Below are 27,626 nucleotides of genomic sequence, written 5' to 3'. Positions count from 1 at the left end.
TACTGGAAGTGTCTCACACCATACTACTAAGATATGTAGTTAAATCCCACAAACCACAGAGATGATGGACTACATTTAGACTAGGGCTGTCTTCAGGCTTTTCCTTTAGTCATCTGAAGGTGTTGCCCTCAGCCTGCACATTAAGTGTCTGAACCAGGACTTCTTAAACCTTTGCTTTTGTGAAAAAGTCCATAATTTTTTAATGCTACAGATGCTGCTATTTTCTATTGTCTTGTTTGCTAATTTCTTAGTAACTTTCATTGATGACAAACTGGCTGCAGTTATCTGTCCAACAGAGAGTAGATCAACAAGATTGTATTCATTTTCTGGTTGTAACGGTGGGGTCGTAGCGAAGGATGAGACACGGATCCCTCTGACTTGACAGACGTCACTTTTATTTTAGCGCTTAACGCGCACGAAAAACACAGATATAGCGCAATAGCGCACGTAGAACACTCAGCAACTCACTCACAACGTGTAGACTTACGCTGTGTTCGAAATAGACTACTACATACTGGATACTGCATACTGGACTCAGTATATACTGGATACTGCATACTGGTCCTCGTAGTAGTATGCAGTACAGTTTCCAGTATGCGAAAAAAGTAAAGCACACTACGGGGTCACGTGAACGTAGCGTTGCATGATGGGATGCAGTACACCACGAAGATAGCTCTGTTCGCGTACTGGAATATTTTGCGGAAGTAGTAGGTCATCCGGGTATGTTTCGCATACTGGAAATTTTCATTTTGGTCACATATTGCATACGACATACTGATTTGGGGCTCGATCAGTATGACAGTAGTATGTAGTAGACTATTTCGAACACAGCCTTAGACAACGACAAGCACAGGACACTGCGCGAGCGCACATTAAATAGACAAACCACATTAACCCCACGTGATCACGAGACGATTCACAGGTGAGACTTATTCATCACACGACATAACCCTAACCACGGATATCCACTGACGCAGACAAAGCACATGGACACCGTTGACACACGCCCAAAGGGGAGGGGCCGGGGTCCTCAATGTGACACTGGTTATATATGTGGTATTTCAGTGACAAGGCAAAATAGTAACACACTTTTCCTCTTCTGGGAGTATTCATAAGAAAAGTGACAAATGACAAAAGACATCCATTGTGGTCAGACTTTCTAGGAACTCAATGTACAGGGGCATAGCTTAGCTGAGTAAAAGCTCCATGTCAAAATCATAGGTCACACAATGTAACAAGGTGAGCTTACACAACAGCCTCAACTGGTTTTGAGATAATTATTGATTTCTGTATCAGTAATCAATATTCTGTATTGACTCAAAATAAACTGTCTTGTGAAAAAGATGTCCACCATAGGAAGAATAGACATTTTATATGCATAACTGTTATATTGATTAAGTGCAATTTTCATGAGCAAAGGGGAGAGAGGACTTCCTGTTCCATGTCATGCTCACTTTGATGCTTTCTCCCTGTTCCAAGTAGGCCACAGATGTTGCATAATGCACTCAATCGTGCCTCCAGCTCAGACAACATGTCTCTCAGGACCTCAATCCTCTAATTCTGCAAGTGTCAACTGAAAGTCAGATAACTTTTTTCACACCTGCTGTCATCAGAGGAATCATGAGGGTTACAACCAAATATAGATTGATTGTGATATTCAAACAGTTCTCTAAGATTTTAGTGCATTTTCATAAAGGAAATTATTGATATAAGGGAAAGAGGACAATCAATGATCTAATCAGCTAAAGTGTTGTCCTTATGAAACTGTACTGCACTGTTTTCACATTATACAAAAATGACACATGCCACTGAAAGTAATTAGGGTTCACACACATAGTTGTTTTTGCTCAGATTTTTATGGTTCACACACGTAGTGTGGGAAATCTATTGTAATTGCTCGAGTTTTTGGGGGGTTCAAGCCCCAAAGGTGCAGGAATCCTATTGTAATTGTTCCGATTACTAATATTATTTTTCTTTTTCTGCCCAACCCGTAAGAGCTACGGCCTTATCCTTTGTTAAATAGGTAGTAAACCCTCCCTCTACTCAGGCGCAAGACGCCAGCCCGATCCACCCATAGATGGCACAATAGCACACACAAACGCGCAAATAATTGGAACAAAAAATTCCAATTTCATCTGATCAGTCATGGTTTTATGATGATTGACCAAATGGTTTTAAAGAACCATTACAATACAGCCCTAAGCCTCCTTTATCAGCTGGTATTTTTAACTTGCTGTGGCTCAAAGGAGGACGTTTGCCATTCAAAATTAGTATCTTGAATATTCTTTCAAACCTTTTAAAACAACAGTGTGGAATTTCCATGGGTAGGGACTGGATAAGATAATTAAATTTTGGAACACAGTTCATTTTCAGAACATTAACTTTCCCCGCCAAAGACAGATTGAGAGTTGCCCATCTTTCAACATCACAAGAGATTTTTTGTAATAATGGGTTTGACCAAATCTTTCAGCAGTCTACAGGCATGAAAATGTGTCACCTTTCGGTGAAATTCGCCGTTTTGAAGTTGAAAAGGGTGACCTACGCGAATCGTCTAGATCTGAGGACTTTTTTGGGGGGGTTCAGGAGATATATATATATATTTATAGGGCTGGGTATCGATTCAAATTCCAAGAATCGATCCGATTCCGATTCTGAAGATTAAGAATCGATTTATTTCGATTTAATCGATTCGATCCGATTCGATCCAATTCAGGGTTTAGTGTTATTAAAAATGTATTTGAGCTGTTTCCTGACTATGTACAGAAGCAACATGTTAAAACTAGTATTATATCAATATTAATCAGCAAATAGTTACTGATAGTTGGTAGTTACTGATGGCTGGAAGACTGGTGAAAAGGGTCATCATAAATTTACCTTCAAGAAAGGTAATCCAGGACAATAAACAGAGGGCATCTTTGAGGTGTCTATATCTGCAACAGTGGACTCCTACTGGGACACTAACCAGTGCATTATTATTATGATTGAAATAATTAAGAAGTCACCCAAAAGCTGTTGCTACCAAATGCATTTTTATTTTTAAAGTGCTCACACTTAATAAACTGAAAGTATAAAATGTAAAGGTGTATTTTTCTTTAAAGTGAGATTATAAGAACAGAACTGTCACGTTACGGTCCCCGACCCCTCCCTGTTGGGTGTGTGTTAACGTTGTCTGCGTCTGTGGATCTCCGCGGGTGCGTCTTGTGATAATCCTCACCTGTGGCTCGTCTCGTCATCACATGGGGTTTATGTGGTTTGTCTATTTAATGTGCGTTCGCGCAGTGTCCTGTGCTCGTCGTTGTTTGAGTCACACATGTTCTATGTAAACGTGTTTTATGTGCGCTGTCTGCGCTTCTGTAAATGTAATAAACGTAACGATTTGGAAAGTGCAAAGGATTCTGTCTTGTCCATCGCCTTGCGCCCAACGTTACAAGAGCATTTTTAACTTTTTTAAACTGTAAAAACACTGGGTAAACTGTCAGTAACATGGACTAACTGTAAATAGTCACTGACACTGGATAAACTGTCCTTCTGTTTTTAGATTGCCGATTTGACTATCGTCGTTACCGTCACTGTCTGACGCCATGTTGTTTTACAGTTAGTTAGACCAAGCGCGCCTGCGTGAATTCAGTGACGAGGCGGGGGTAAAAGTTAACTAAAAAATCGATCTTTGGACATACGAATCGATTATCAGATCATCATATGCGAATCGATTCTGAATCGGAAAATCGATTTTTTCAACACAGGCCTAATAAAATATAATATAATATATATATATATATATATATATATATATATATATCAGTAGCGAACCGTGACCATTAAACCTGGGCCCGCTCCCACCCCCCCCCCCGAAAAAATCTTGTAAAAAAAAAAAAAAAAACTGAGACGACAGTACAGCTTTAGAAACGCAATAAACAATAACATATGTACTAGATAACTTCTTAAGCAAAATAATGTTCCAACAAAATAAGGTTCACAGCTCCGTGTTCCTCGGAAGCGGAATATGTAAACAACGCGCACGAGGGCATCAAAGGAATGAATCGAAACTAGCTAGCGGTGGTACGCTAACGCCAGCTAGCGTCACCACAGCGGGCGGAAATTATCATACAGTTAAGCCCGCCCACTAAGATGGAAGATATGATTGGTCAATTTTACTGTCATTTGAAACTGGTATTGATCTGAATTATAACTGCCAGGCCCTCTGTAAACAAACAGCGGGCATCACAGTCCTGATAGGGGGAGACACAGGCTCACAGGCTTCCATTTAACCCCTCAACTTCCAAAACAGATTAAATAGACACGGGTGAATAATTTATTTGCTTATATTTTTGTAATTGTTTAGATGTCGATTGTCAAACTGTAAGTAGATTAAAAAATTGGATAAATTATATATATTTATGTTTTTAAAATATTTTAGGCCCTCTGAGAGGGCGTAGAAGGCCCTGACGGTTCCCCACTGATTATATACATATATATATATACATATATACATATATATATATATATATTAGTGGTGGGTCGTTAACGGCATTCGTTAATTTGATACTCTTATCGGGCGATATAAAAATTATCGCCGTTAATCTATTCTTAAAGTTGGGTTGGGAACTGGGTCAAAATGGGTAAGGAAACTATGATGACTTTCAACTTGATAGTTTAGCTCGGCTGTATTCCTAAACAAATTGCACAGTAGGGGCGAGAACGAGTTTTCAAACCTGTGAATTACAAATCGTACATGTGTTTACATGGATGCTGCCATGAATTCGCCAGGTTTGCTTCATGGAAAATTAATTTTAGAAACGTAAAGTGTTACCGGAGCGGAGCTCGGAGTGGTCGTTTTCTGCATGGTCCTAGCGCTAGATTCGTCGCTATTTAAATATTTCTTTTTAATCGTTAAAACTGCGGAGGACCAAAACCGGCTTTTGAAAAAGTCCCCCCCAAATTACGTCTGTGAGGTTAAATGTACTAAATGTTGGCTTACATTTCAAATATCATGTTTAACTGAATGTAATTTTAAAATCAACAATTTTTTTATGTACAGTATGTAGGCTTACAAATTCATGTTTAACTGAATAAACCGTTGAGCACAAGTAGCCTACATTTTATTGAGCATGTTTTTTTTCTTCAAGTATCAAAGTAGAACAGCTTTCTCAAGCATTCATTGATGCATTTTGGAAACAGGAGATGAGACCCTGGTCTAATGCACCCTCTGTATTAAGAAACCCTATCTCAAAAACGCATATGAGCACGCATATGAGCTATTTTAATATAGATTAATCTAGATTAATTTCAAGATTTCAGTGAGATTAATCTAGATTTAAAAAATTAATCTATGCCCACCCCTAATATATATATATATATATATATATATATATATATATATATATATATATATACGTGCTCATATGCGTATATATAATCATATTGACTTAGTAAGCAAACAGACAATGACACAGTGGCCAGCAATTTCCGCCCAGAACCATCATAGAGGCCAAATTGCGTTCAATCATACAAACGTTCTTCATTCATGTTGTGACGCTAAGCGGGACGAGAAGCAGGACGTAGTGCTATCAACACCGGGGACAAGGCAGAAGAGTGTACATTTACCTCTACATTTACCAGATCATACATTTACCACTACATTTACCAGATCATACATTTACCAGTGGATTTAATTGGGTGATTAATGGTTTCAATCGTTTTCATATTTTGCAGTAAAACAAAGTTACTGCCGTTCGCTATTTTTTCAGCGCAACATTATCATGAGAAAAGACAACAGGGAAGAGCGTATCACGAAAGGCTTGCCGTGTGAAAGCGGTTGCTATTATTTTTAGTCGCTGCTGTAGCTTCTGTCACCGTTTTGCTACATTCACAATAGTAGCTACTAGTTACTCGCTCCTCCTGGAACGTTCGCTAGCATCCCCACGGGTCTAAAGTAAACTAATCCGCACTCTGCGTTCCAAAGGACTACTCTTCTTACTCGCACCTCTCCAAGTTAAAATCTTTTTTTAAAATCTCTGAATCTGTCTGAATGTCATGTCTAACATGTATTATGTTTAGTATCTCTATATTTAATGGTTCAATTATCATTGTTCACTTCTGAATAAAATATGGACAGCAGAAGATGCATGTGATATGTGAGTGAACAAAGCTGGTTGTATATAGGGTGGTGTTTTTTTACTATTATGGATTTTACTATTTTGGATTTTTATGGATTATATATATTATATAATAGTATATATATACACTATCGTTCAAAAGTTTGGGGTCACTTAGAAATGTTCTTATTTTTGAAAGAAAAGCAGTTTTTTTTTTCAATTTAGCTAACATTCAATGCATCAAAAATACACTCTATACATTATTCTATACATTTAATCTATACATCATCTCTCAATTCATTCAAAACACAGCTAAAAACTCACCTGTTTTCTCAATATTTTCACCTAAACTCTTCATCCTAGACCGGCTTCAATTTATTTAATCTATTTGTATTGGTGTTGCCTGTTTTGTATTTTTTGTATTGTTTGTTAGTTTGCGTATTTTTGTTTTTGCATCTGGAAAGCGTCCTTGAGCATCTTGAAAGGCGCTATACAAATGGAACTTATTATTATTATTATTATTAATGTGGTAAATGACTATTCGAGCTGTAAACATCTTGTTTTTAATGCAATATCTACATAGATGTATGGAGACCCATTTTCAACAACCATCACTCCAGTGTTCTAATGGTACATTGTGTTTGCTAACTCTGTAAGGAGGCTATTGGATATTTAGAAAACCCTTGAAAACCCTTGTGCAAGTAGGTTAGCACAGCTGAAAACAGTTTTGCTGATTAGAGAAGCTATAAAACTGACCTTCCTTTGAGCTAGTTGAGAATCTGGAGCATTACAATTGTTGGTTCGATTAAACTCACAAAATGGCCAGAAAAAAAACAACTTTCAATTGAAACTCGACAGTCTATTCTTGTTCTGAGAAATGAAGTCTATTCCATGCGAGTTATTGCCAAGAAACTGAAGATTTCCTACAATGGTGTGTACTACTCCCTTCAGAGGAGAGCACAGACAGGCTCTAACCAGAGAAGAAGGAGAAGTGGAAGGCCCCGCTGCACAACTGAGCAAGAAGACAAGTACATTAGAGTCTCCAGTTTGAGAAATCGACACCTCACAGGTCCTCAACTGGCAGTTTCATTAAATAGTACCCGCAAAACGCCAGTGTCAACGTCTACAGTGAAGAGGCAACTCCAGGATGCTGGCCTTCAGGGCAGAGTGGCAAAGAAAAAGCCATATCTGGCTAATAAAAGAAAAAGATTAATATGGGCAAAAGAACACAGACATTGGACAGAGGAAGATTGGAAAAAAGTGTTATGGACAGATGAATCAAAGTTTTAGGTGTTTGGATCATACAGACAAACATTTGTGAGACGCAGAACAACTGAAAAGATGCTGGAAGAGTGCCTGACACCATCTGTCAAACATGTTGGAGGTAATGTGATGGTCTGGGGTTGCTTTGGTGCTGGTAAAGTGGGAGATTTGAACAAGATAAAAGGGATTTTGAATAAGGAAGGCTATCACTCCATTTTGCAACACCATGCCATACCCTGTGGACAGCGCTTGAATGGAGCCAATTTCATCCTGCAACAGGACAATGACCCAAAGCACACCTCCAAATTATGCACAAACTATTTAGAGAAGAAGCAGGCAGCTGGTGTTTTATCGGTAATGGAGTGGCCAGCGCAGTCACCAGATCTCAACCCCATTGAGCTGTTGTGGGAGCAGCTTGACCGTATTGTACGAAAAAAGTGCCCATTAACCCAATTAACAGCTAGAATGCCAAAGGTCTGCAATGCTGTAATTGCTGCTAAGGGAGCATCATGGACGTAATTTTGATTTCAAATGTGGGGGGGACATGGATTCGTCGCTATTTAAATATTTGGTTTTAACCGTAAAAACTGGGGGGCACCACAACCGGCTTTTGAAAAAGTGGGGGGGACATGTCCCCCCCCTCCCCCCCCCCCCCCAAATTACGTCTGTGGGGAGCATTCTTTGATGAAAGCAAAGTTTAAAGTAGAAAATTATTTCAAAAAAAAAAAAAAACATTATTTCTACCTTGTCAATGTCTGGACTATATTTCTATTCATTTTGCAACTCATTTGAAAAATAAAAGTATGAGATTTCAGGGAAAACACAAAATTGTCTAGGTGACCCCAAATGGTACAGATCTGCTACGGTCGGACACCAGTAGTAAAATGTCATCAGCATAAAGCATCAGTTTATGTACCATCCCACCCACTGTGACCCCTGGAAAATCAGTCACCAAGATCTAACCTCTAAGCCACTACAATAATCATCCTTCCCGATTTATCCTTAATTTTCATGAGACATTTAAACTGCAAATGTTTACTTACTAAAATTATAACACCCTTACTCTTGCTAGAGCCTATACTGTAAAAAACATGCCCAACATGACCATCCTGCACAAAGCTTCTCAGACTCCATAGTTTTTTGTTCTTAAGCATCGTCATTACCTTTTTCTTCTTAACAGGGTTCCTCAGCCAATTTACATTCCAAGTGGCGAGACGCATTAAACCTATTTGTGAGGACGTCTACCCACATATTAATAACAAACAACCATTCATCAATAGCAGTATCATTACACACAGTGTTGCGAATAACGCCGTTAAAAATAACGGCATTAGGTAACAGCGTCATTTTGTCAGTAACGGGATAATACAATTAATTACCGTTCCTGTCGTTACAACGCCGTTGACGTTACTGGTCATTCAAAGCGGTGCGTTACTATATATTGATATACTAACAGTAATCCGAGCGGACCCCTGCCCAGGCTAGTGAGGAGTAACAGATCTCGATAGGTCACAGTTCTCGGTGTAGCACCTGTTTAACTTAACAAGAGCCAGTGTTTTTACACGCGCGATGAAGCACGCCAGTGATACACGATACAAATGGAGAAGAGGCAGAAATGGCGAGTCAGGAGCAAGCCGAAGAAAAATTTGCATTTTCAAGGTGGCGATATAAACATTATTTAAGAAAATACTTGAAGTTCCTGAATGTCTACCAAACTGGGTATTTGATTTATTTAATTAAGAATAGAGGTTTTATTTTTAAGTTTACTTCTGTTGTGAACAAACCAGTTGTCTCAGGTTGAGATAATTTAATTTAATTTGATAGATGTAAATGCACCTTATATAGTGTTACTGTTTACTTGTGCTTTTTTTTTTAGCAAATATTTGGGATTTTAAAGGATTTTATCCTGCACTGGTCTGTTGATATAAATATCAAAAGTTAAACACCTTTCTGATCTACTCATTTCAACTGACTGTGAAAACTGCTTTTTCAAAAAATCCTTATTCATTGGCATATAACCTTTTTTAAACTGTAATGCAAATAGTTACTTTCTGTCCACAGCGGCTGTTGTTGTTTGGTGACATCATGTGCGTCCCTCAGGTGGGCGGAGCCCGTGATCCGTCTCACCTGAGGGTCGTTTGTTTGCCTATATATGTCTTGTCTTTGTACCAGTTGACCGCTGGTCATTATATCCTTAATTTGGAGATAGTGCACGGGTTTTAGGTTTGCACACTTTCTATTAGACCATCATTTTTCCCTGAGACTTGGCGTGATCGCTTCCTTTTCGTTGCTCACCCCTGCCCGTCACAGAATGACCAGCCACCCTTTGGAAGCCGCCGAGTCTCTTTTTCTTTCTCCTTCGTTCGTGGTCATGTCTCGTGGTAAGTGTTTGTCTGCGTGGTGTTTTGTGAAGAGTTCCGCCGTGCTTTTGTGTTGTGTTTGTGGCACGGCGTGGACCAGGGCTGTCTGCCCTGGGAAAACTCTTCGTGTCTGTTGTTTGTTTGCTTGTTTGAAGAGCTCCGCCGTGTATGTGTTTGTGGCACGGCGAGGACCAGGGCGTCTTCCCTGGAAGGCTCTTCATGTTTCGTGTTTGTTAAAACGTGTGTTTGTCGACGGATGTGTGGATCAGTGTGCGTGCTCGTTATGTTTAATGTTGCGTGTTTTGTGTGTGACGCGGTCGCCGCTCGTCACCGTTGCCTCGCTCCCCGTGTGTCTTGTGTTAAATGTGGGGAGCGACTGCGACTCTGAGCGGCGCGCGTCACTGTGTGTTTATGTTGAGCGCGCATGTGTAGGTCCCGTCTGTCTGTCTGTGCACCGTTTTTGTTTGCTTGTCTAGTCTTTGCGTGTGTGTTTTGTCCTAGCGTGATGTCAACTGTTAAATGTAATTCCACACATGCTCCTCCCCTTAAATGTGTGTTTGGGGGGGACCGGCTGTGGTCATGGGGTGTAGCACGGAGGGCGTCTCTCCCGAGGGAGGCCCTGAATAGGGTAGGGCGTGTTTGTTTTTGTATGTGTGTGTGTGTGTTTGGTTGTGTTCTTTGTGCAGGTGCTTCTCCTTGGCAGTGTTCCTGGACCTTGTGGGGGTCTCCACCTGGCAGGAGCCCCCTTGTGTTGTGGGGTGACCGGAGCCCGGTCGTGAAGAGCCCCTCCCTAGAGGGCTGGGGCCCCTGGATGTTTGGGGACCATGGGGCTCTGGTCTGAAAAGCTCCTGCTGGGGATGGAGATCCTCCCTCCTGCCCGGGGTGACCAGGAGGCCCTTGGGGCTGCTCCCTAGCCCGCGTCGGGGGTGCTCTGGGCCTCGGTCTCTGGCACTCCTGGGTTGGGTGGAGGAGTCCACCTTGCGATGAGAGGCCCCGGGAGGGGTTGGCTCCCCAGGAGGCTGGGGTGACCCCTAGCAAAAGGCAGGGGTCAGCTCTGGGAGGAGGTAGGTCCAGGAGGTGAAGTAGCTACACCTTGGAGAGGTAGCCTGCACACCCACATGCACACGAGGGACGAGAGGAGCCGTAGGCCCTCGTCCTCACACCCGTGGGGCTTACCGGCTGAATGCCGGTTAGGGCGTGAGGGCCCTGTGACCGACTGGAGCGTGGTTTTGTGTTGTTAACGGCCCGGTCGGTCCAGGGTCCCGCCCGGGGAGGTGAGCTGCCTAATGTTTTGTGTTTTATGTTTCAGCTCCCGGACGGCAGGAGGTGTGTTCCTGCCTGTCTCTGCCTTCCTGCCCCTTCATGTTTTGTCTGCAGCCGCTGTGTGCCACACACCCAGTGGAGGGGAGTGCGGCTTGGTGGGGGGGTCTGTCACGGTGAGGCGGCCCCCTACCGGCCGCCTCTGTCCACAGCGGCTGTTGTTGTTGTTGTTTGGTGACGTCATGTGCGTCCCTCAGGTGGGCGGAGCCCGTGATCCGTCTCACCTGAGGGTCGTTTGTTTGCCTATATATGTCTTGTCTTTGTACCAGTTGACCGCTGGTCATTATATCCTTAATTTGGAGATTTGCATGGGTTTTAGGTTTGCACACTTTCTATTAGACCATCATTTTTCCCTGAGACTTGGCATGATCGCTTCCTTTTCGTTGCTCACCCCTGCCCGTCACACTTTCCCTGGTAACGAGTTAATTTTATTATAGAGTAATTCAGTTACTACCTCAGTTACTTTTTTAAACAAGTAGTGAGTAACTATAAATAATTACTTTTTTAAAGTAACGTTCCCAACACTGATTACACAGTGGTGAACATTACCCAAGTCCCCTTAGTACTTAGTGCATAGTGTCTATGAAAGCCAGAGCTTTATGAGAACAATTGAACACCCTCTCACTGTCACAGGTCTCGATTCTCAGCTTAGCCGAGAACATCATCCTAAAGCGCACCTGCCGTTCATGCAGCTTCTTTTTGCAATCCTTGAATTTATTGCACTTCATCTGTGTGGCTCTGGAGTAATCTAGAAAAAGCATAATAGTAGTGTTTTCCTAACTCAGCTTGCCTTTGTTCCTTGCTGCCCGCAGCACCGCATCCCGGTCCGACGATCTCCAGAAACCTGGAGATTACTTCATCATCTATATCTCAACAATGCTTTGGCCAACCACATGACTTTGAGGTCACATGTCAAAGCTTGCCCAGATTGTCCAATAGGGGTGCTATAACATGGTCAAAACTTTTTCTCATCAACCATTGGACACACCAAGCCAAAACCTTTTCATGGAGTCAAGTGGTATCAGGGTAGGGCTGGGCGATATGGCCTAATAATAATATTGCGATATTTTGAATTGTCCTCTAAAACACTCCATAAATGATTGATTTATGCCTTTGATCTGTACAGTAGTCACCAGTATGATTCTAGTGCCTGCAACAGATGTATGTCTCCATTAAAAATGTATTTTACATTTTGTATATATACAGTAATGGTTTCTATTGGACAGGGTATCTGCACATTTTAAAATCTCAATTCAATGACTTTTAAGACCTTTTTAATACCTCTCACAAGAAAAAATTATACTGTTACTGGGGATGCAGGTGTGTTCCACATCGTTGATGGGGGGGGGGGGGGGGGGGGGGGGGGGGGGGGGGTTGGCGTGGGGAACGAGAATTGTTGACGGGGGGGGGGGACGAAAATTGTTGACGTTGTTGAGGCCTTATACTCCAGTGCTAGGAATCTAGCACTAGGACCCTGGAGCGGTTATTTTCTGCATGGTCCAAGCGCTAGATTCGGCAAAGTTCACATCGCGCCATCTACCATGCGGAGTATATGGCCGTTGCGAAAATGATAATATACATATCGTCGGTAAAATAAAACAGAACAACTGAACAACACACACTTATAATAATTTAATGCCTCCCCTCATAAAATTCCAGACATTTAAAGACATTTTTAGGCCTTGAATATGGAAAACTAAATTTAAGACATTTTAAGACTTTTTAAGGACCCGCGGGTACCCTGATTGGAGATATTTAAATGTAAGAAAACAGCACCATTTGAACTAGTGCTAGGATGATTTTCATCAAACATGCATATTTGATATCCAGACACTGAACTTTAATTATTATGGAGCAAAAGTGCACACTTCTACACTTGGGTGTGCCCATACATCAATCAAGTGAAGTGTTGCACATTCCATAGATGTTTTGCTTCTCATGATTTAATAAATCCTTTGATTTGGACCAAATGTAAACCAAGTCACATTCTGAGGACAGCTGCCAATTTTGGCTTTGAAATATGATTTCTGGACTGAACAGGACACTGAAATTAAAATATACATTTCATGCACTTGATTCAAAGGTAAATCCTTCCCTCAAAAGAGCTAGAGGTGAACCTGCAGTCGGGTCATCTCCAATAGCTCAATGTGTTGCGTAAGGTGCTTCCACTTACAAATAATGCTGAAGTCTGCAACACACATGAACATTAGCAGTTTGAATCCCACGTTGGGAAATTGAGTCAAGGGAGATAAATTCCCCTGCCAAAAATCAACATCTGCTCTTTTCGCTCTTGAATGGTTTTACATAATCACACCAAACTTCACATACATGTACCTATAGGTGTTGTAGTCCAGCCGACACACTTTGGACCACATTCACACCTAGGGGGCGTGAAAAAATCCTGCACTCACCAATTGATGGATTCACATGTTTCTTTTTTTTCTTTTTTTTTTTAATTAAATGTTTTATTTTGGACAATGGTAGACATGCATACAACAGATACACAAAATATAAAAAGTAGTAAATAGCATTAGTAGTATATAATAGCATTCGACCAGTGCCCAATTTTACCATGTAACACAAACAGACAGACAGATGAAAGACAAAAACAACTAAGACCTCATATTGAAGTGTGGTCAGCGCAGGAATATCTTTGGAAAAACCAAATATAGCCACTAATGGATTCATGGAAACATTAACACCTAGTATTTTAGACATTGTACTAAAAAATTCAGGGAGGGACAGAAAAAAATACATATGGCTCAGGTTGCAGGGGCTAGCACCACACCTGTCACATTCGTCAATAATATTTGGATGGAATTTTGCTAGATGATGTTTTGAGCGATGAACTCTGTGAAGGACCTTAAACTGTATTAGTTGGAGTTTAGCACACGGCGCGCTGGAACGTACGATGCCCATGGCCTCATCCCACCACTGCTCTGAAAATGTACCGAGCTCACTCTCCCAAGACCTTCTATATTTGTCCAGTGTGTGACCATCCGTGCTTAGTAAGTGGGAATAGATCTTAGAGATGACTGATTTCTGAGAAAAAGCAATGGATAGAAGATCATCACACAAAGTCTTGGCAGGAAGTGAGAGGTAATTTGAGAAAAGCGAGGATATGCAGTGTCTAACCTGAAAGTAACAAAACATGTGACATTGTCAGTCAGAGCAGGTGGGAACAGGTGGTTATTTGACAGGGGCATAGCTGGAGAGGGTAGCTTTAAATTAAAGTGACACCTGATTGGGCCCAGATGTGAAGTGTGGATATAACCAGCGGGTTATCCATAAATTGGAAATCTTTAGTGGTAGGGAAGACATAAGCAGTGAAAACAGTGAGGACGAAGAACAGGACCGCGATTCCAATCTGCACCACAGCAGTTTGGGCGAATGAAGCCAGTAAAGAATTTTGTGTATGTGGGCAGACCAGTAGTAAAACCTAAGATTGGGAAGAGCCAGGCCTCCGTCAGACCTAAATCTTTGAAGAATGGAGTATCTTAATCTAGGAACTTTTCCATTCCATATAAATGTGCTAATAAGTTGATCCAATGTTTAAAAAAAAGTGTTTGGGTAAAAATAAAGGGATTGTTTGGAATAAAAATAGGAACCTGGGCAGTACGTTAATTTTTACAATGTTAATTTTACCAATCAACGACAATGGCAGAGACCTCCACCCCTGTAAATCTTGCTTAAGTTTATTAATTAAAGGGGCGAAGTTTGCGTGAAAAAGTGGGAGGTAATGAACCAGAAGAAAGTGATTCATTAAACACTGATAACAGCAGAGGAGCCAGTTTTCCCTCAAATTTCTTTAAAAAATCAGTTGGAAACCCATCAGGTCCAGGAGCCTCATTTATAAAGGGTGCGTAAATAAATCTCACGTAAGATCTGTGATTTATTAAAAAATACTTGGCGTGAAAACAAGCGTATATTTAAGCAAAGTTTGAGGCTTCCGTATCCCTTCAAAAGATTGCGGAGAGAGCGGGAATTAGTGACATCCATGTGGTAAGGTAGGGAATTGCAAGTAAATGTACAAGCCTTCATTCCTTCCACTTATTAGTTCATAGTGAATAAATCAAGAGTAAGGACGGAAGATTAAGGAAAATTAAGCATCACTTGTTCAATTATGTTTTTGGTCTGCATGTATAGTTTATGTATGTATCTTATTCTGCATTATATGTATATGTATTATCTGTTTTGTCTCACAGTTTTAAAATCTAAAGGTGCTATTCATTATTATTATTAGTATTATTATTATTATTATTATTGCAACAAATTATACTGTATAATAAAGAGAGAGGAAAGATGTTAAGGGCTGGTAATAGTTGCATATAATTACGAGCATAAACAGCTGGCATGTTTTACGTAATGGCATAAAATAGCGGCTCTATAAATAGGCAGAAAAGAGTGAAGCACTGTCTGTCATAATGGCGTTTTTGGCATTACTTGAAGACCTAGCCAACCGACAAATACGGCGTGTTTTCAGAGATCAAGAAGATTTTTTTGCGAATGATGATGACTGGTTAATGAGCCGATTTAGGTTTCCAAGAGCCATTCTCATGGAACTGTGTGCTGAGTTGGGGACAGATTTACAGAGACCCACGTTACGGAATCGGGCTGTACATGTCCACTTACAGGTCCTAACAACCCTTGGATTCCTGGCGACAGGTAGTTTTCAGAGAAAATTAGCGGACAGGTCAGGAATCTCTCAACCATCTTTAAGCTCCATAATGCCAGCTGTATTAGTTGGCATAATCAGATTGACAAGTCAGTACATCAGATTTCCTTACACTGCAAATGAACAGGCTCAAATCAAAGCGCAATTTGCAGCAGTGGCCGGTTTCCCCAATGTAATCGGAGCAATTGACTGCACTCATGTTGCTATAAGAGCGCCGAGCCAGAATGAAGCTGCTTTCATCAACCGAAAGGTTATTTGTGATGCGACCATGGTTTTAACCAATGTGGTTGCGATGGCCTGGAACAACACATCCTTCCTTGCCTCTACCTCCGAAACAAGGGCCTCTACTTCACGTTCTTCGAAATTCCGCTTCTTTGGCTTGCGTTCCTCCATTATCCCACTCAGAATGAATGGGAATGCCACATTTAAATATTCATTGTGTGATTTGCATGAACCTTTTAAGGGTAAATGTGGGCGGTGCGGAGGCGGAACGCGAGGCTGGGTCACCTGCGCACACTTACAAGTAGGTTGTTATTTATAAAGAGGAAACAGCGTTCAAGTGTGCGTACACACGCTTTTTTAAATCAGAATTTTTTTGGGCGTACGCCATTTCCTGTTTTTTGTGCGTATGCACACTTTCACTCCAGAAGCTACGCAAAGTTTTATAAATGAGGCCCCAGGAGCCTTGCCAGATTGCATACTTTTAATGGAGGCAACAAGTTCCTGTAAACACAATGGGGATTCGAGCGCATCTGCATCCGCATGGCTAATAGATGGGATGTCAAGACCATCCAGAAAGGTGGACATTACAGTTTCATCCGCCGGTGACTCAGAGCGATATAAATTCACAAAGAAAGATTTAAAAGTATTGTTAATAGATGACGGATTAGAATGTAATGTTCCATTAGAGTCTGCATTTTTTTTGGGATTATCCGAGATGCTGCTTTCCGCTTTAACTAGTGAGCTAAGAGTCTGGATGGCCTATCACCATGTTCATAATAGTTGCTAAGAGTTGATAAGAGATGGAGATGCAACCACTTCAAACTTTGTTCGACATTTGAGGCTGCACAAACAAAAGTAAGACTCTGCTATGAATATTTCACATAATGCTATAACGGTTAGCTAGCTAGCTGGGATGTGATGATTCAGAGGTCAAAAATAAACTTTTACAAGGGTCCACATGAGCAACTTGACTTGTGTGAGCGATCGGCACCAACGATAATTCGATAGCGGGGGGGGGTGTTAGGTGACGACGACATCTCACTCAAGCGAACCGAAACACTCAAACGTTAGTCTGACTTTATATGCTGCTAATCAACTGCATCAATTGTGTTAAATATTGAAATTACATCTGGTGACTTGACTAGGACTTGAAGTTTAAGACTTGGGACTTGACTTGAGACTTGCTTGTATTGACTTGGGACTTGACTCGAGACTTGATTGTGAAGACTTGAGACTTACTTGTTATTTGCAACTTAGTGACTTGTTCACATGTCTGGTTGCTACGTGTTCTCATCAGCAGTTTTTCAGCATCAGTCGTGGTGATCAGGTCTATTTCCATTTGCAAATCCGATCGATGTTTTCGCAGAGTGGGAGATGGACTGGAAGAATTAAGCTTGTCCAGGTCAGAAATTTTTTGAATTAGTTCTTGTAGTCTAAGTCTACAAGCTCTGTTGGAGTGCAATGTATAAGAAATAATCTGGCCCCGTAAATAGGCTTTAAGGGATTCCCAGAGGAGTGAAGCACAAGTGTGTTCATTGGAGTTCAGAGCAACAAAATCCTCAATAGAGGACAAAATGAACGTATTAAATTTCTCATCTGATAACAACAATGAATTTAATCTCCAAGGTGGAAAAACAGATGATCGGGCTGAGAAGTGAATATCTACAGTGAGAGGGGCATGATCCGAAATAACTATTGGGTGATACTTGGAAAAGGATACTTTAGGAATAAGGGAACTATCCAGAAACCAATAATCAATACCAGAGTAAGTTGAGTGCGGGTGAGAGTAAAAAGAGAATTCCTTAGACCCAGGGTTAAGAAATCTCCAAGGGTCGACAATACCATATTTGGAAATAAACTCCTGAAATGTCTGAGACATGGAGGATCGAGGCACTACAGTGGGATCTGACCTGTCCAAAGCTGGGTCTATGGTACAATTTAGATCTCCACCTAATATCAAAGAGTGGGAATGTACAGAGGGAATGGAACTGAATACTTTGTGTGTAAATTCTGGATCATCAAAATTAGAGGCATAAATATTAACCAACAGCACAGGAGTATTAAACAGAGTGCCTCGAACAATTAAATATCTGCCGTTAACATCTGCGATAACTTCAGTGAATACCCTTTTTAATTAAAATGGCTACTCCTCTTGATTTAGAATTAAAAGTTGAGTGAAAAACCTCACCTATCCACTGCACTCCCAACTTCAAATGATTACCATTCATGAGATGAGTCTCCTGAAGAAAAATGACATCCGAGTCCAAACGCTTTAAGTGTGAAAAAATTCTTGAATGTTTAGTTGGATTATTCATACCCTTAACATTCCAACTCAGAAATCTAACGGAGGTCCCACGGCTCACATTACTCATATTAGAATTAGCCATCCAAAATGGAGTAAAGTAACAAGTGGTGGGATAAGAACTTAACTGACTGAATGGGATGGAGAAGGGGTAAAGAGGTTAAAACACACATACACACATACACACAGACACACACATACACATACACACACACACAGACACAAAAGCTGTCCTCTGAACGAAAACCCGAGGACAACCGTTATAGCTCAAACCTAAGCCGACCTCACAAAGACCATTCTCCTGATAACGCAGCATGGTCTAAACCAGCAGAACCCCCTGGAGGGCCAATCTTAAATATACCGGAACCCATAGTGCTAAATGAATTAGGCAAAATAAAACAAAACGTACACAAAACTGAAAACACCCGTAATAGCGACATTCAACAAATTGGGAAAATATAGAAAAAATCCATTCTACATGAACAAGTCCGATCAGGCAGGTGACCTGATTTTCATATTAATGATGGATTTTTAATATAAAAGAACAGAATCCAAAAAAAGCATAGACTCGTCTAAAATCTCGCAGACAGATCACTTTACTAACCCGGCGACAAACAATCTAGCTTCCTCCGGAGATGTAAAGTCGCGGTGCTTGCCGTGGTGTGATATCCGAAGCCTCGCTGGGTAGAACAGACCGAAGCGCACCCCCTCCATGACGCGGAGTTTCACACGCACATCATTGAAAGCGGCGCGGGCTTTAGCAACTTTAGCCTTGAAATTCAGAAAAATAGAAAGTTTCATGCCTGAGACCATGACACACTGTTGTTGTTTAGTGCGCTTGAGAATCTCGGCACAGTTTTAGTAGGAATGAAACCTTGCGATGATGGGGCGTGGAGGGTCGCCGGGATTTGGCTTATGAGCAAGCGAACGATGAGCTCGATCTATCACCAGAGGTTTCTCCAATGTGAACTCGTCCTTTAATAAAGTAGTCACATTAGATGCAGTGACTGAAAATGAATCATCCTCCGGGACTCCGATGATACAGATGTTCTGACGGTGGGATCTGGATTCCAAGTCATCGCACTTTGCATGCAATCTGTTGAACTCCTTAGTGAGGTGATCGACTTTAGCCTGCAGCTCTGCTACATCGTCTATGCATGTGGACAGAGATCGCTCCATGTCCGACACCATAGTTTTTAAAGTGGCACACTCAACTCACACAGCTGTAATATCCCCGATTAGTTCGCTTTTCATATCCTGAAGTTCAGTTTTGATTTTGGAGTAGTGTTCCTCCATCACTGATCAAATCTCAGTTACCACTCTGCTGGCGATTTCTGACTTCAGTGTAGATAAATCCGTAGCCCCCATGGAAATAGCTTCCGAGTCACCGCGCTCAGGTACAGTAGAGGGCGAGGACTTAACCTGCGCGTCCCGGCGTTCTAACAGCTTTCGGAGGCATTGTTTTAACTAGAAATCACCATAGAATTATAATAAAATAAAAAGAATCCAGATAATCCAATTGAATATAAAATGAGTTCTATTATTAAAAAAAACAACTGCCACTCCACGGAGCGCTCCACACACACGTCTACTCCATGCCAAACCGGAACTGGAAGTATTCACATGTTCACATGTATTCACATTCAAAGGTTTCCATGTCAGCATCAATGATCATTAGATTTCGGAATTTATAATACAGGGATAAGATTTTGTATGTGCTGGAATCAATGTATTGCAACAATGTCATACGAGGCCCACAAACTTACTGAGTAAAAACATTCATCCTGAATTTTACCCTGATACCCTGATTTTATGCTCATCAGGGTACAATGGTGAAAATGATCTAGGAGTATTACTTTTACACATTTACGGAGATCTGTGTCACTCTAAATAAAGAAGCACATAGCTTTAGGCAAATAAATTCCAGTTAAAGTGAGCATAGAGACAACATCTGTGTAAAGCCCTGTAAGTGTACCTTCAGAAAAAACACAGGTGGATGAGTGATGGGTAAACAAGAAAACGTGATGCTTTGAAAGATCACTGAAAAATTCATATGCTGCCATTTTGTTATGATGGTGTAACTCACCAACCATGGCAGAAGCTGTCATGCTTTGAACGCATAAAAGATTGTGATGAATAAAAATGTTATATTTTTGTGGTTATTGTCACACAGAAGGAGGGAAATAACTTTCAAATTTAATGACACAACAAATATTTGCTTCACAAAAAAAACTAATTTGCTATGCATTATTTCTTTCAATGTATGTCATTGTTGCAGGGGAAAAAAGCAATTAGTGATTAGTTCTCAAACTAGGTTTAGTTTACATCTAATATCTAGGAATACTATACCCAAGAACAAAAAGGAGTCATAAAATACCTTGCTGTTAGTGAAAATTAGTTTTAAATTCAGAAGAAATGGGTTTTGATGCAGTACTTTGTTGAGGAATCCCAAACAACCATACTAAGGACTAATGGTTTCACCTCAAATCAAGTCAGCTCAGCCAGGTTTCCATGGTGAGTAACTGTGAGAACAATGGCCATGGCTGCAAATGGAGGGGAGCAGACAGGATAATGAAACACGAATGTTCCACAGACAGAGCCATGCAGCACCACTCCTTCAGCTCCTACAGTGATTGCCTTGGCAACAGACAGAGCTTTAGGCTTTTAAACAGTAGCTATGCAAACAGAGTGAACAGGGAACCATATGACAAAGCCTCCCTCCAGATGGCTGCCCATGGTCTGTCATTGAAAAATAATGAATGTCACATTTCTGTCAGAGAGCACTATTACGGAAATTTGTGTTGCATTCACATTCTAAGATATCATAATCAAAATGGCAGTTACTGGTCCCCTTTGTTGCCTGCTCAGTTTCCGAGGCCAGCAGAAGAGCAGGTCAAAGTTACGGCTGGGCTTTCAGTTTACCACATCGCCTATCCTCATTAGTGTTCCATGAAACATTCTAGTGATTTCCCTGAATTGCAGCTTTTGAAGCACCATCACATAAGACTCATGCATTACAAACATATCACATACAGCATTAGTAAATGATATAGGAATAATAATCTAAATATTATGTGAAATATGTTTAGCAATATACTGTATGTAAATGGATGAAGTGTCCTGAAAATGTAATTGTCGTGAATCAACAAGAGAGCAGGAATAAACTGAGCAGACAGTAGGTCAGACTGGACAGAGATAGCAGCACAGTGTAAAGTGTTGAACAACCTTAAGGGATGTGGTGAGAGTGTGAGAAACACTCTGGCTCTGACCCTAAGGGATTTGGTGAGCGTGAGACATACAGTCATGTGAATGTAACAAGCAGCCCCTCCCCTCTTGTCATCACAGCTCTAAACCACAGCTCTCTCTGCAATTTTGTTCTCCCTCTGTGATTCACCTATGTTACAGTGAAGCTCTTACCTATGAAGAAATCCAGTGTACTTAAGAGGATTCTGTTCTGCATGGGAAAGAAACATATATTGTTATTTAGTTGTCCTGTAATTGAGAACAACATTTTATTTTCTCTTATCAAGGATTTACAATATCAATGTATAAACAAAATCATATATTGAAATTATAAGATATCTGCACATGTTTATTTTATGTAAAAACACTGCCCAAATGTTAGTGAATATTAATGTTCATTATTTAGTAACCATTAATTTGCAGTATATAATAAACATTTTCAAATATATTTTTAAATTTTTTTTTAATTGTTTATGTTTCTCCTTGTTTTTTAACCTGCACAGAGGAAATCACAATGAATACCTACAGATGACTAGAGACAGGTTACTGGTAATTGTCACGGACCTGGTGCCTCATGTACTAACGCTGCATACGTACAAAACGATTGCGTACGCTGTTTCATACAGTCAGATGTACTAAATGTGACTTGAACGTGAGAAAGTGCGTCCCCCCACAGCACTTTCATTTCAGGCATACGTATGTTTCTAATGTGTTTTTGTCATTTAGCGACACTTAGAGGTGATGCATTGAAGTTACAACTATTAAGATATTCTTTACGCACGCATTGTAGTAAGCCTTTTTTGGGTCAAATAAAGTACATTAATCAGACAATTAAACAGTAAATTAATCAGACAATTTCATTGCCTTACTGAAATAATCATTCAATGTGTTTCCACTTAGCCTAGATTATATAAACATGCATGAAAGGTTGTGCTGGAGTTCTTGGGAGATGGCAGCGTTGGCATTACTGGAAGATAATGCTAATGGCCAAATTCACAGAGAGCGCATTTTCCGTGACCATTATGATTTTTTGGTCCATGATGATGACTGGCTTATAAGTCGTTCGAGCTGTCCTCTTGGAACTTTGTGACGAGTTGGGTCCAGTTTTGGAGAGAGAAACAGTGAGATTTCGCGCATTGCCAGTTCCTTTACAGGTGCTGACAATGTTCCGTTTCCTGGCAACTGGCTTGTTTCAAAGAGAACTGGCAGACTGGTTGGGGATATCCCAGTCATCTTTCAGCCGTGCCATGGCAGCTGTTTCGGATGGGATCATCTGCATGTCAGCTAGGTATATAAAGTTCCCATATGATGCGGTTGACCAGTCAAACATTAAAGCGAAACTTGCAGCCGGTTTCCCTAATGTAATCGAAGTGATCGACTGCACACACATTTTTATAAAGGCACCATCTGAGGAGGCATTTGCTTATGTGAATAGAAAGCACTTTCATTCCATAAACGTGCAAATAATCTGTGATGCAAAAATGTGCCTTACTAATGTAGTGGCACGGTGGCCTGGATCAACCTATGATTCGTACATCCTTACAAACAGCATGTTTGGAATAAGATTACAAGCTCGGTGAGTGCGTGATGTGTGGCTTCTTGGTAAGCTACAAATTTAAGGCATTTAAGTAAAAGCATTCGACATTTCCAGCTTAGAACAATAAAACAGGTCTCTATTGTAAATGAGACGTCAAGTCTCAATGGGACTACCTGTATAAATAAAGGTCTAATAATAATAATAATAATAATAATTTAAACATAGGTAATTGTTAAATTACTTAGGAGACCTCGGTTACGTGCTCAAGATGTCCACAGACTGACTGGGAGATACAATTTTCTTCATTCTCGCACCCGGTCAGTCATGGAGTATGGAAAAGAAACCGTGCCAATTCGAAATGTAATTGCTACTAGGCAAAAATGGAAATGCAATCCACAAAATGCATTGCTTTTCCATACAAACATGCAGAATACGTGCCACAATGAAATGCAAAAGCACTATTACATTACGTTTCAATGCACTTTATCTCTTTATTGAAAAACAATACACAAGAATTACCATTCAAAACCAAAACGCTGAATTTGTGCCAGAATTGAATATAATACAACTCGAAATGTAATCACGGCACCGAGGTATTGCTTTTCACCGTACGGTATTTCTGACATAAATGTCTCCTTTAAATGTAATGATCACGAGATTGATTTAAACACTGATGTGATGAAAACATGCCACAATGAAAAGTAAAAGCTCCAGTGTGTGTGGATTTGTATTTAAAGAAAGAAACGCTGAATTCGTGCCAGAATCCACCTTGAAATGCAATCGACTGAACGTCATTGTATTCCACTTCCAAATTCAGGCAGGCGTTCCTATTGGACAGTGATTAGATTTCATTCTGGCACGAACACAGCTTCGCAGAGACACAGTGGAATACAATGACGTTCAGTTTCAAGGTGGCTTCTGGCACGAATTCAGCGTTTCTTTCTTTAAATACAAATTCACACACACTGGAGCTTTTACTTTTCATTGTGGCATGTTTTCATCACATCAGTGTTTAAATCAATCTCGTGATCATTACATTTAAAGGAGACATTTATGTCAGAAATACCGTACGGTGAAAAGCAATACCTCGGTGCCGTGAATACATTTCGAGCTGTATTCAATTCTGGCACAAATTCAGCGTTTTGGTTTTGAATGGTAATTCTTGTGTATTGTTTTTCAATAAAGAGATAAAGTGCATTGAAACGTAATGTAATAGTGCTTTTGCATTTCATTGTGGCATGTATTCTGCATGTTTGTATGGAAAAGCAATGCATTTTGTGGATTGCATTTCCATTTTTGCCTAGTAGCGATTACATTTCGAATTGGCACTGTTTCTTTTCCATAGTGGAGAGGGCGATTGGGCAGCTGAATAGCCGGTGGCACTGCCTGGACAGGACCAGGGGAATGGTCCTGTATCGGCCAGAGAAGGGGTGTCATATTGTGAGGGCATGTGGGGTCCTGCACAATGTTGCGCACAGGTATGCCGTGCCATTGTTAGAGGTGGTGGAGCAACCAGCGGACCTAGAGCCAGGATAAATTAATGCACAGCCTAACCCAGGTTCCATACAAGCAAGGCAACAAATCATAGCTACCATATAAAAAGGTAAGATACAGCATAAAATTTTTTACCATTCTTTTATTGAGTTGTTGATGCCAGTGAGCGCAACACTGATATATTTATGTGTGCATTCATTTCTAGAGGTGTCTTCAACTAAGGATTTTCATAGTCAAATCTGATTTGTCAGATTTTCCCTTTAGTCGAGTAATAGTCGAATCAGGATTTTTTTTTCTAAAGCACCTTAAACGGGATCCTGTTTAAACGGATTAAACAAATTAAATTCAGGATTTTTTTCCACTTCAAAGGAAAAACCTAAAACACTCAGATAAATAAATAAACATGGTAGGTTTGCTTTATTTAGCTTTTAAAATTTATTTATTTATGTATTTTTTAATAAAACATTAGAGAACATTAACAAAAAGAAGTCACTGTCAGTGCGCATATCAAACTTGGTCAGACAGGCAATGTGTCAAATGTCAAAAATATTTTAAAGAAAATATGCCTGCCTGAAAATAAAATAAAATAAAATAAAATAAAAACAATTTGCCACACAACAGCAAAAAAAAATATTAGTAAAGGTTCACGTAACGAGGTTAAAAAACAAAAAAACAACAACAAAAAATGTTTATAGGCCTACTTGCCGAGATGCACCGCGACGACAAACGGCTGAACAGTTTTTCTTTCGTCTTACCCATTTTAAATGGTATGCCATGTTGGTTGTTGTCATATGAAAGACGCTGATGACATAACTTGCACTTTGTTGTTTGATTCATCTTTATCTTTGTCAAAATATTCCCACACTTTTGAAGTTTTTTTAGTAGCCATTATAATCGCAATAGATGCTCCGCTCATTTGGATTGTGCAACTGCAGGGTGTGATTTATTAAAGTGTAGTAAGGAAGAAGCCTATTGCACACATAATTTGAAAATATTTATTAACAGAAATTAGGATGATTTAATTTGACAAAAGGCTATATATAATGAAAACAGACATTTCATGTAACAACTAATTATTAGCAGCATCCTTGGGCACCCCCATGCAGTCAGAATGGTACATTCGACTATGACGTTCATAGTCGACTAGGGGTCCTCCAATCAAATTATATATTACTTTCAGTTTCTAGCTTTAGCAACAAGCTCCCTGATAGGCGCTATGTGTCTGCCCGACTTGGTAAACACTACAGGGAAGAGCGACATCTAGTGCAAGATTCGGGCAGGCGGAATGAATGTGCAGACGAGCGTTGGCTTGGTTCTCGGTTGGCTTTCAAAAGTCATTGTGAACTCCCGATGCCTCCGATGAAGTGGAGTCACAATGAAAGCCACAGAGAAGCGGTTGTGTCTGTATGTTCTTCCAGGCGCAGACCAGACCGGGGAAGAAGGAAGACCACGCCCCTGAATCAGAACCCCGCCGCCACAGCGCATCATGAGGTCAGCACCTGCCCTGAGGAAGACCTCCCTCCTCTGATACTGCCAGCCTCTCCCCTAGAGACCCCAAATAATTTTTTGGGGGGGAGTAGTGGCCACTCTCCTCAGGAGTGGCTGGCCCAGCCTGAGGACGTCAGCCCGGCGGCCCCGTCCTGTTTCCGCGACCTGGAGGGTGTCATCCACGCCTCCTGTTCCCGCGACCTGGAAGGGGTCATCCACGCCTCCTGTTCCTGTGACCCGGAAGGGGTCATCCATGCTGGTTTCTGTTCCGCGACCCGGAAGGGGTCCGCCACGCCGGTTCCTGTTTCCACGACCCAGAGGGGGTCGTCGCCTGTTCCCGCTGCTTGTCTGCCGGCCCCACCTGTTGCCGCTGTCCGTCAGCCGGCCCCACCTGTTCCCGCTGCCCATCAGCCGGCAAAAAAGTTCTCTGGGTAGTGACCGAAAAAATGAGATCGCGAATACAAGTGGCTGAAATGAGTTTTCTCTGCAGGATGTATGAGCCCTGCCATACAGATAAGGTATGGAGCATGGTCATCTGGGAGAGGCTCAGAGTAGAGTCGCTACTCCTCCACATAGAGAGGAGCCAGTTGAGGTGGTTCGGGCATCTGGTCCGGATGCCACCTGGGCACCTCCATGCATGTCCAACTGGGAGGAGACCCCAGGGAAGACCCAGGACACGCTGAAGAGATTATGTCTCTCGGCTGTCCTGGGAACGCCTCAGCATCCCTCCAGAGGAGCTAGAAGAGGTGGCTGGGGAGAGGGAAACCTGGGCCTCTTTGCTTAGGCTATTGCTCTCGCAACCCGTATAAGCGGATGAGAATGGATGGATGGATGTTACTGTTCATTCAAAAAACTATTAAAAATACTACCAAGTCCAGTCTGTAAAGTGTGAGTGTGGGTCCACTATATAAAACCATATGTCCAGCAGTATCAAGGGAACAAGCTGTCTAAAAACAGTAACACTTTTGTCTTTTAGGGACTTGTTTTGGGAACCAGCAGGAAAAGACAGCTCCAGGGTATTTAAAGGGGACACAATATGTATCTCAGTAATTATTTAGTGCATGGTGTTCTGTGTCCTGTTTGTCCAGTCAAGTACCAACAGGTTGTGTAGAGGTTTTGTGCCAAAAACACAAGCCTATCAACAGCTTCTGGCTTTAGAGATGCTCTGTGGCATTTAACTATATTTCCACTGGTGCTAAATAGTCTTTCTGATGGGGAACTGGTGGCAGGTACACACAGATATTTTTTGCCAGATTTTTCAAGTTTGGGAACATTTCCTCATGGTCCTTCCACCACTGCAGGGGATCTGATTCACTATCAGGGCTAGCAGACTGCAAGTAGGCAGACAACTCTGTTTCAATATGCTCTCTCTGGGATGATGTGGCAGAGGATGGTGTTGCCCTTTTGAAGAAGCTTCAGAGGGTTTTCTTTTTTGGTGGCTCTGGCTCCGACACCGTTGATGCTTCATGTGGTTGTGAAACTGGTGACTCAGCTGTCCTCTAGTCAGACGACTCTGCCTCCATCTCTGATATGGCTCTACACTTGATTTACTCCACCTGATCTTCTGCAATGTATGGTGTTTTGAACCTGAGATCCACTAACGATGCTATTTCCTGCAGGCAATTTG

The 27,626-nt window shown here is 41.2% G+C and overlaps 1 protein-coding gene across 3 annotated transcripts in view; it reads right to left on the bottom strand.

The window, feature by feature from the left end:
- Positions 1-27,626, bottom strand: part of disc1 (DISC1 scaffold protein) — a 79,052-nt gene that overhangs the window by 13,777 nt on the left and 37,649 nt on the right. For all 3 annotated transcript variants that reach the window (XM_076974239.1, XM_076974240.1, XM_076974241.1), the window contains exon 9: positions 21,655-21,691. In XM_076974239.1, coding sequence (XP_076830354.1) covers positions 21,655-21,691 — 37 coding nt within the window. The remainder of the gene's footprint in view (positions 1-21,654; positions 21,692-27,626) is intronic.

This window comes from Brachyhypopomus gauderio, chromosome 15 (genome assembly GCF_052324685.1).
Source record: "Brachyhypopomus gauderio isolate BG-103 chromosome 15, BGAUD_0.2, whole genome shotgun sequence".
In the NCBI taxonomy this organism is placed as follows: domain Eukaryota; kingdom Metazoa; phylum Chordata; class Actinopteri; order Gymnotiformes; family Hypopomidae; genus Brachyhypopomus; species Brachyhypopomus gauderio.
Note: the sequence above shows the minus strand (reverse complement) of the source record. Positions and strands in the feature narration are given on the sequence as shown.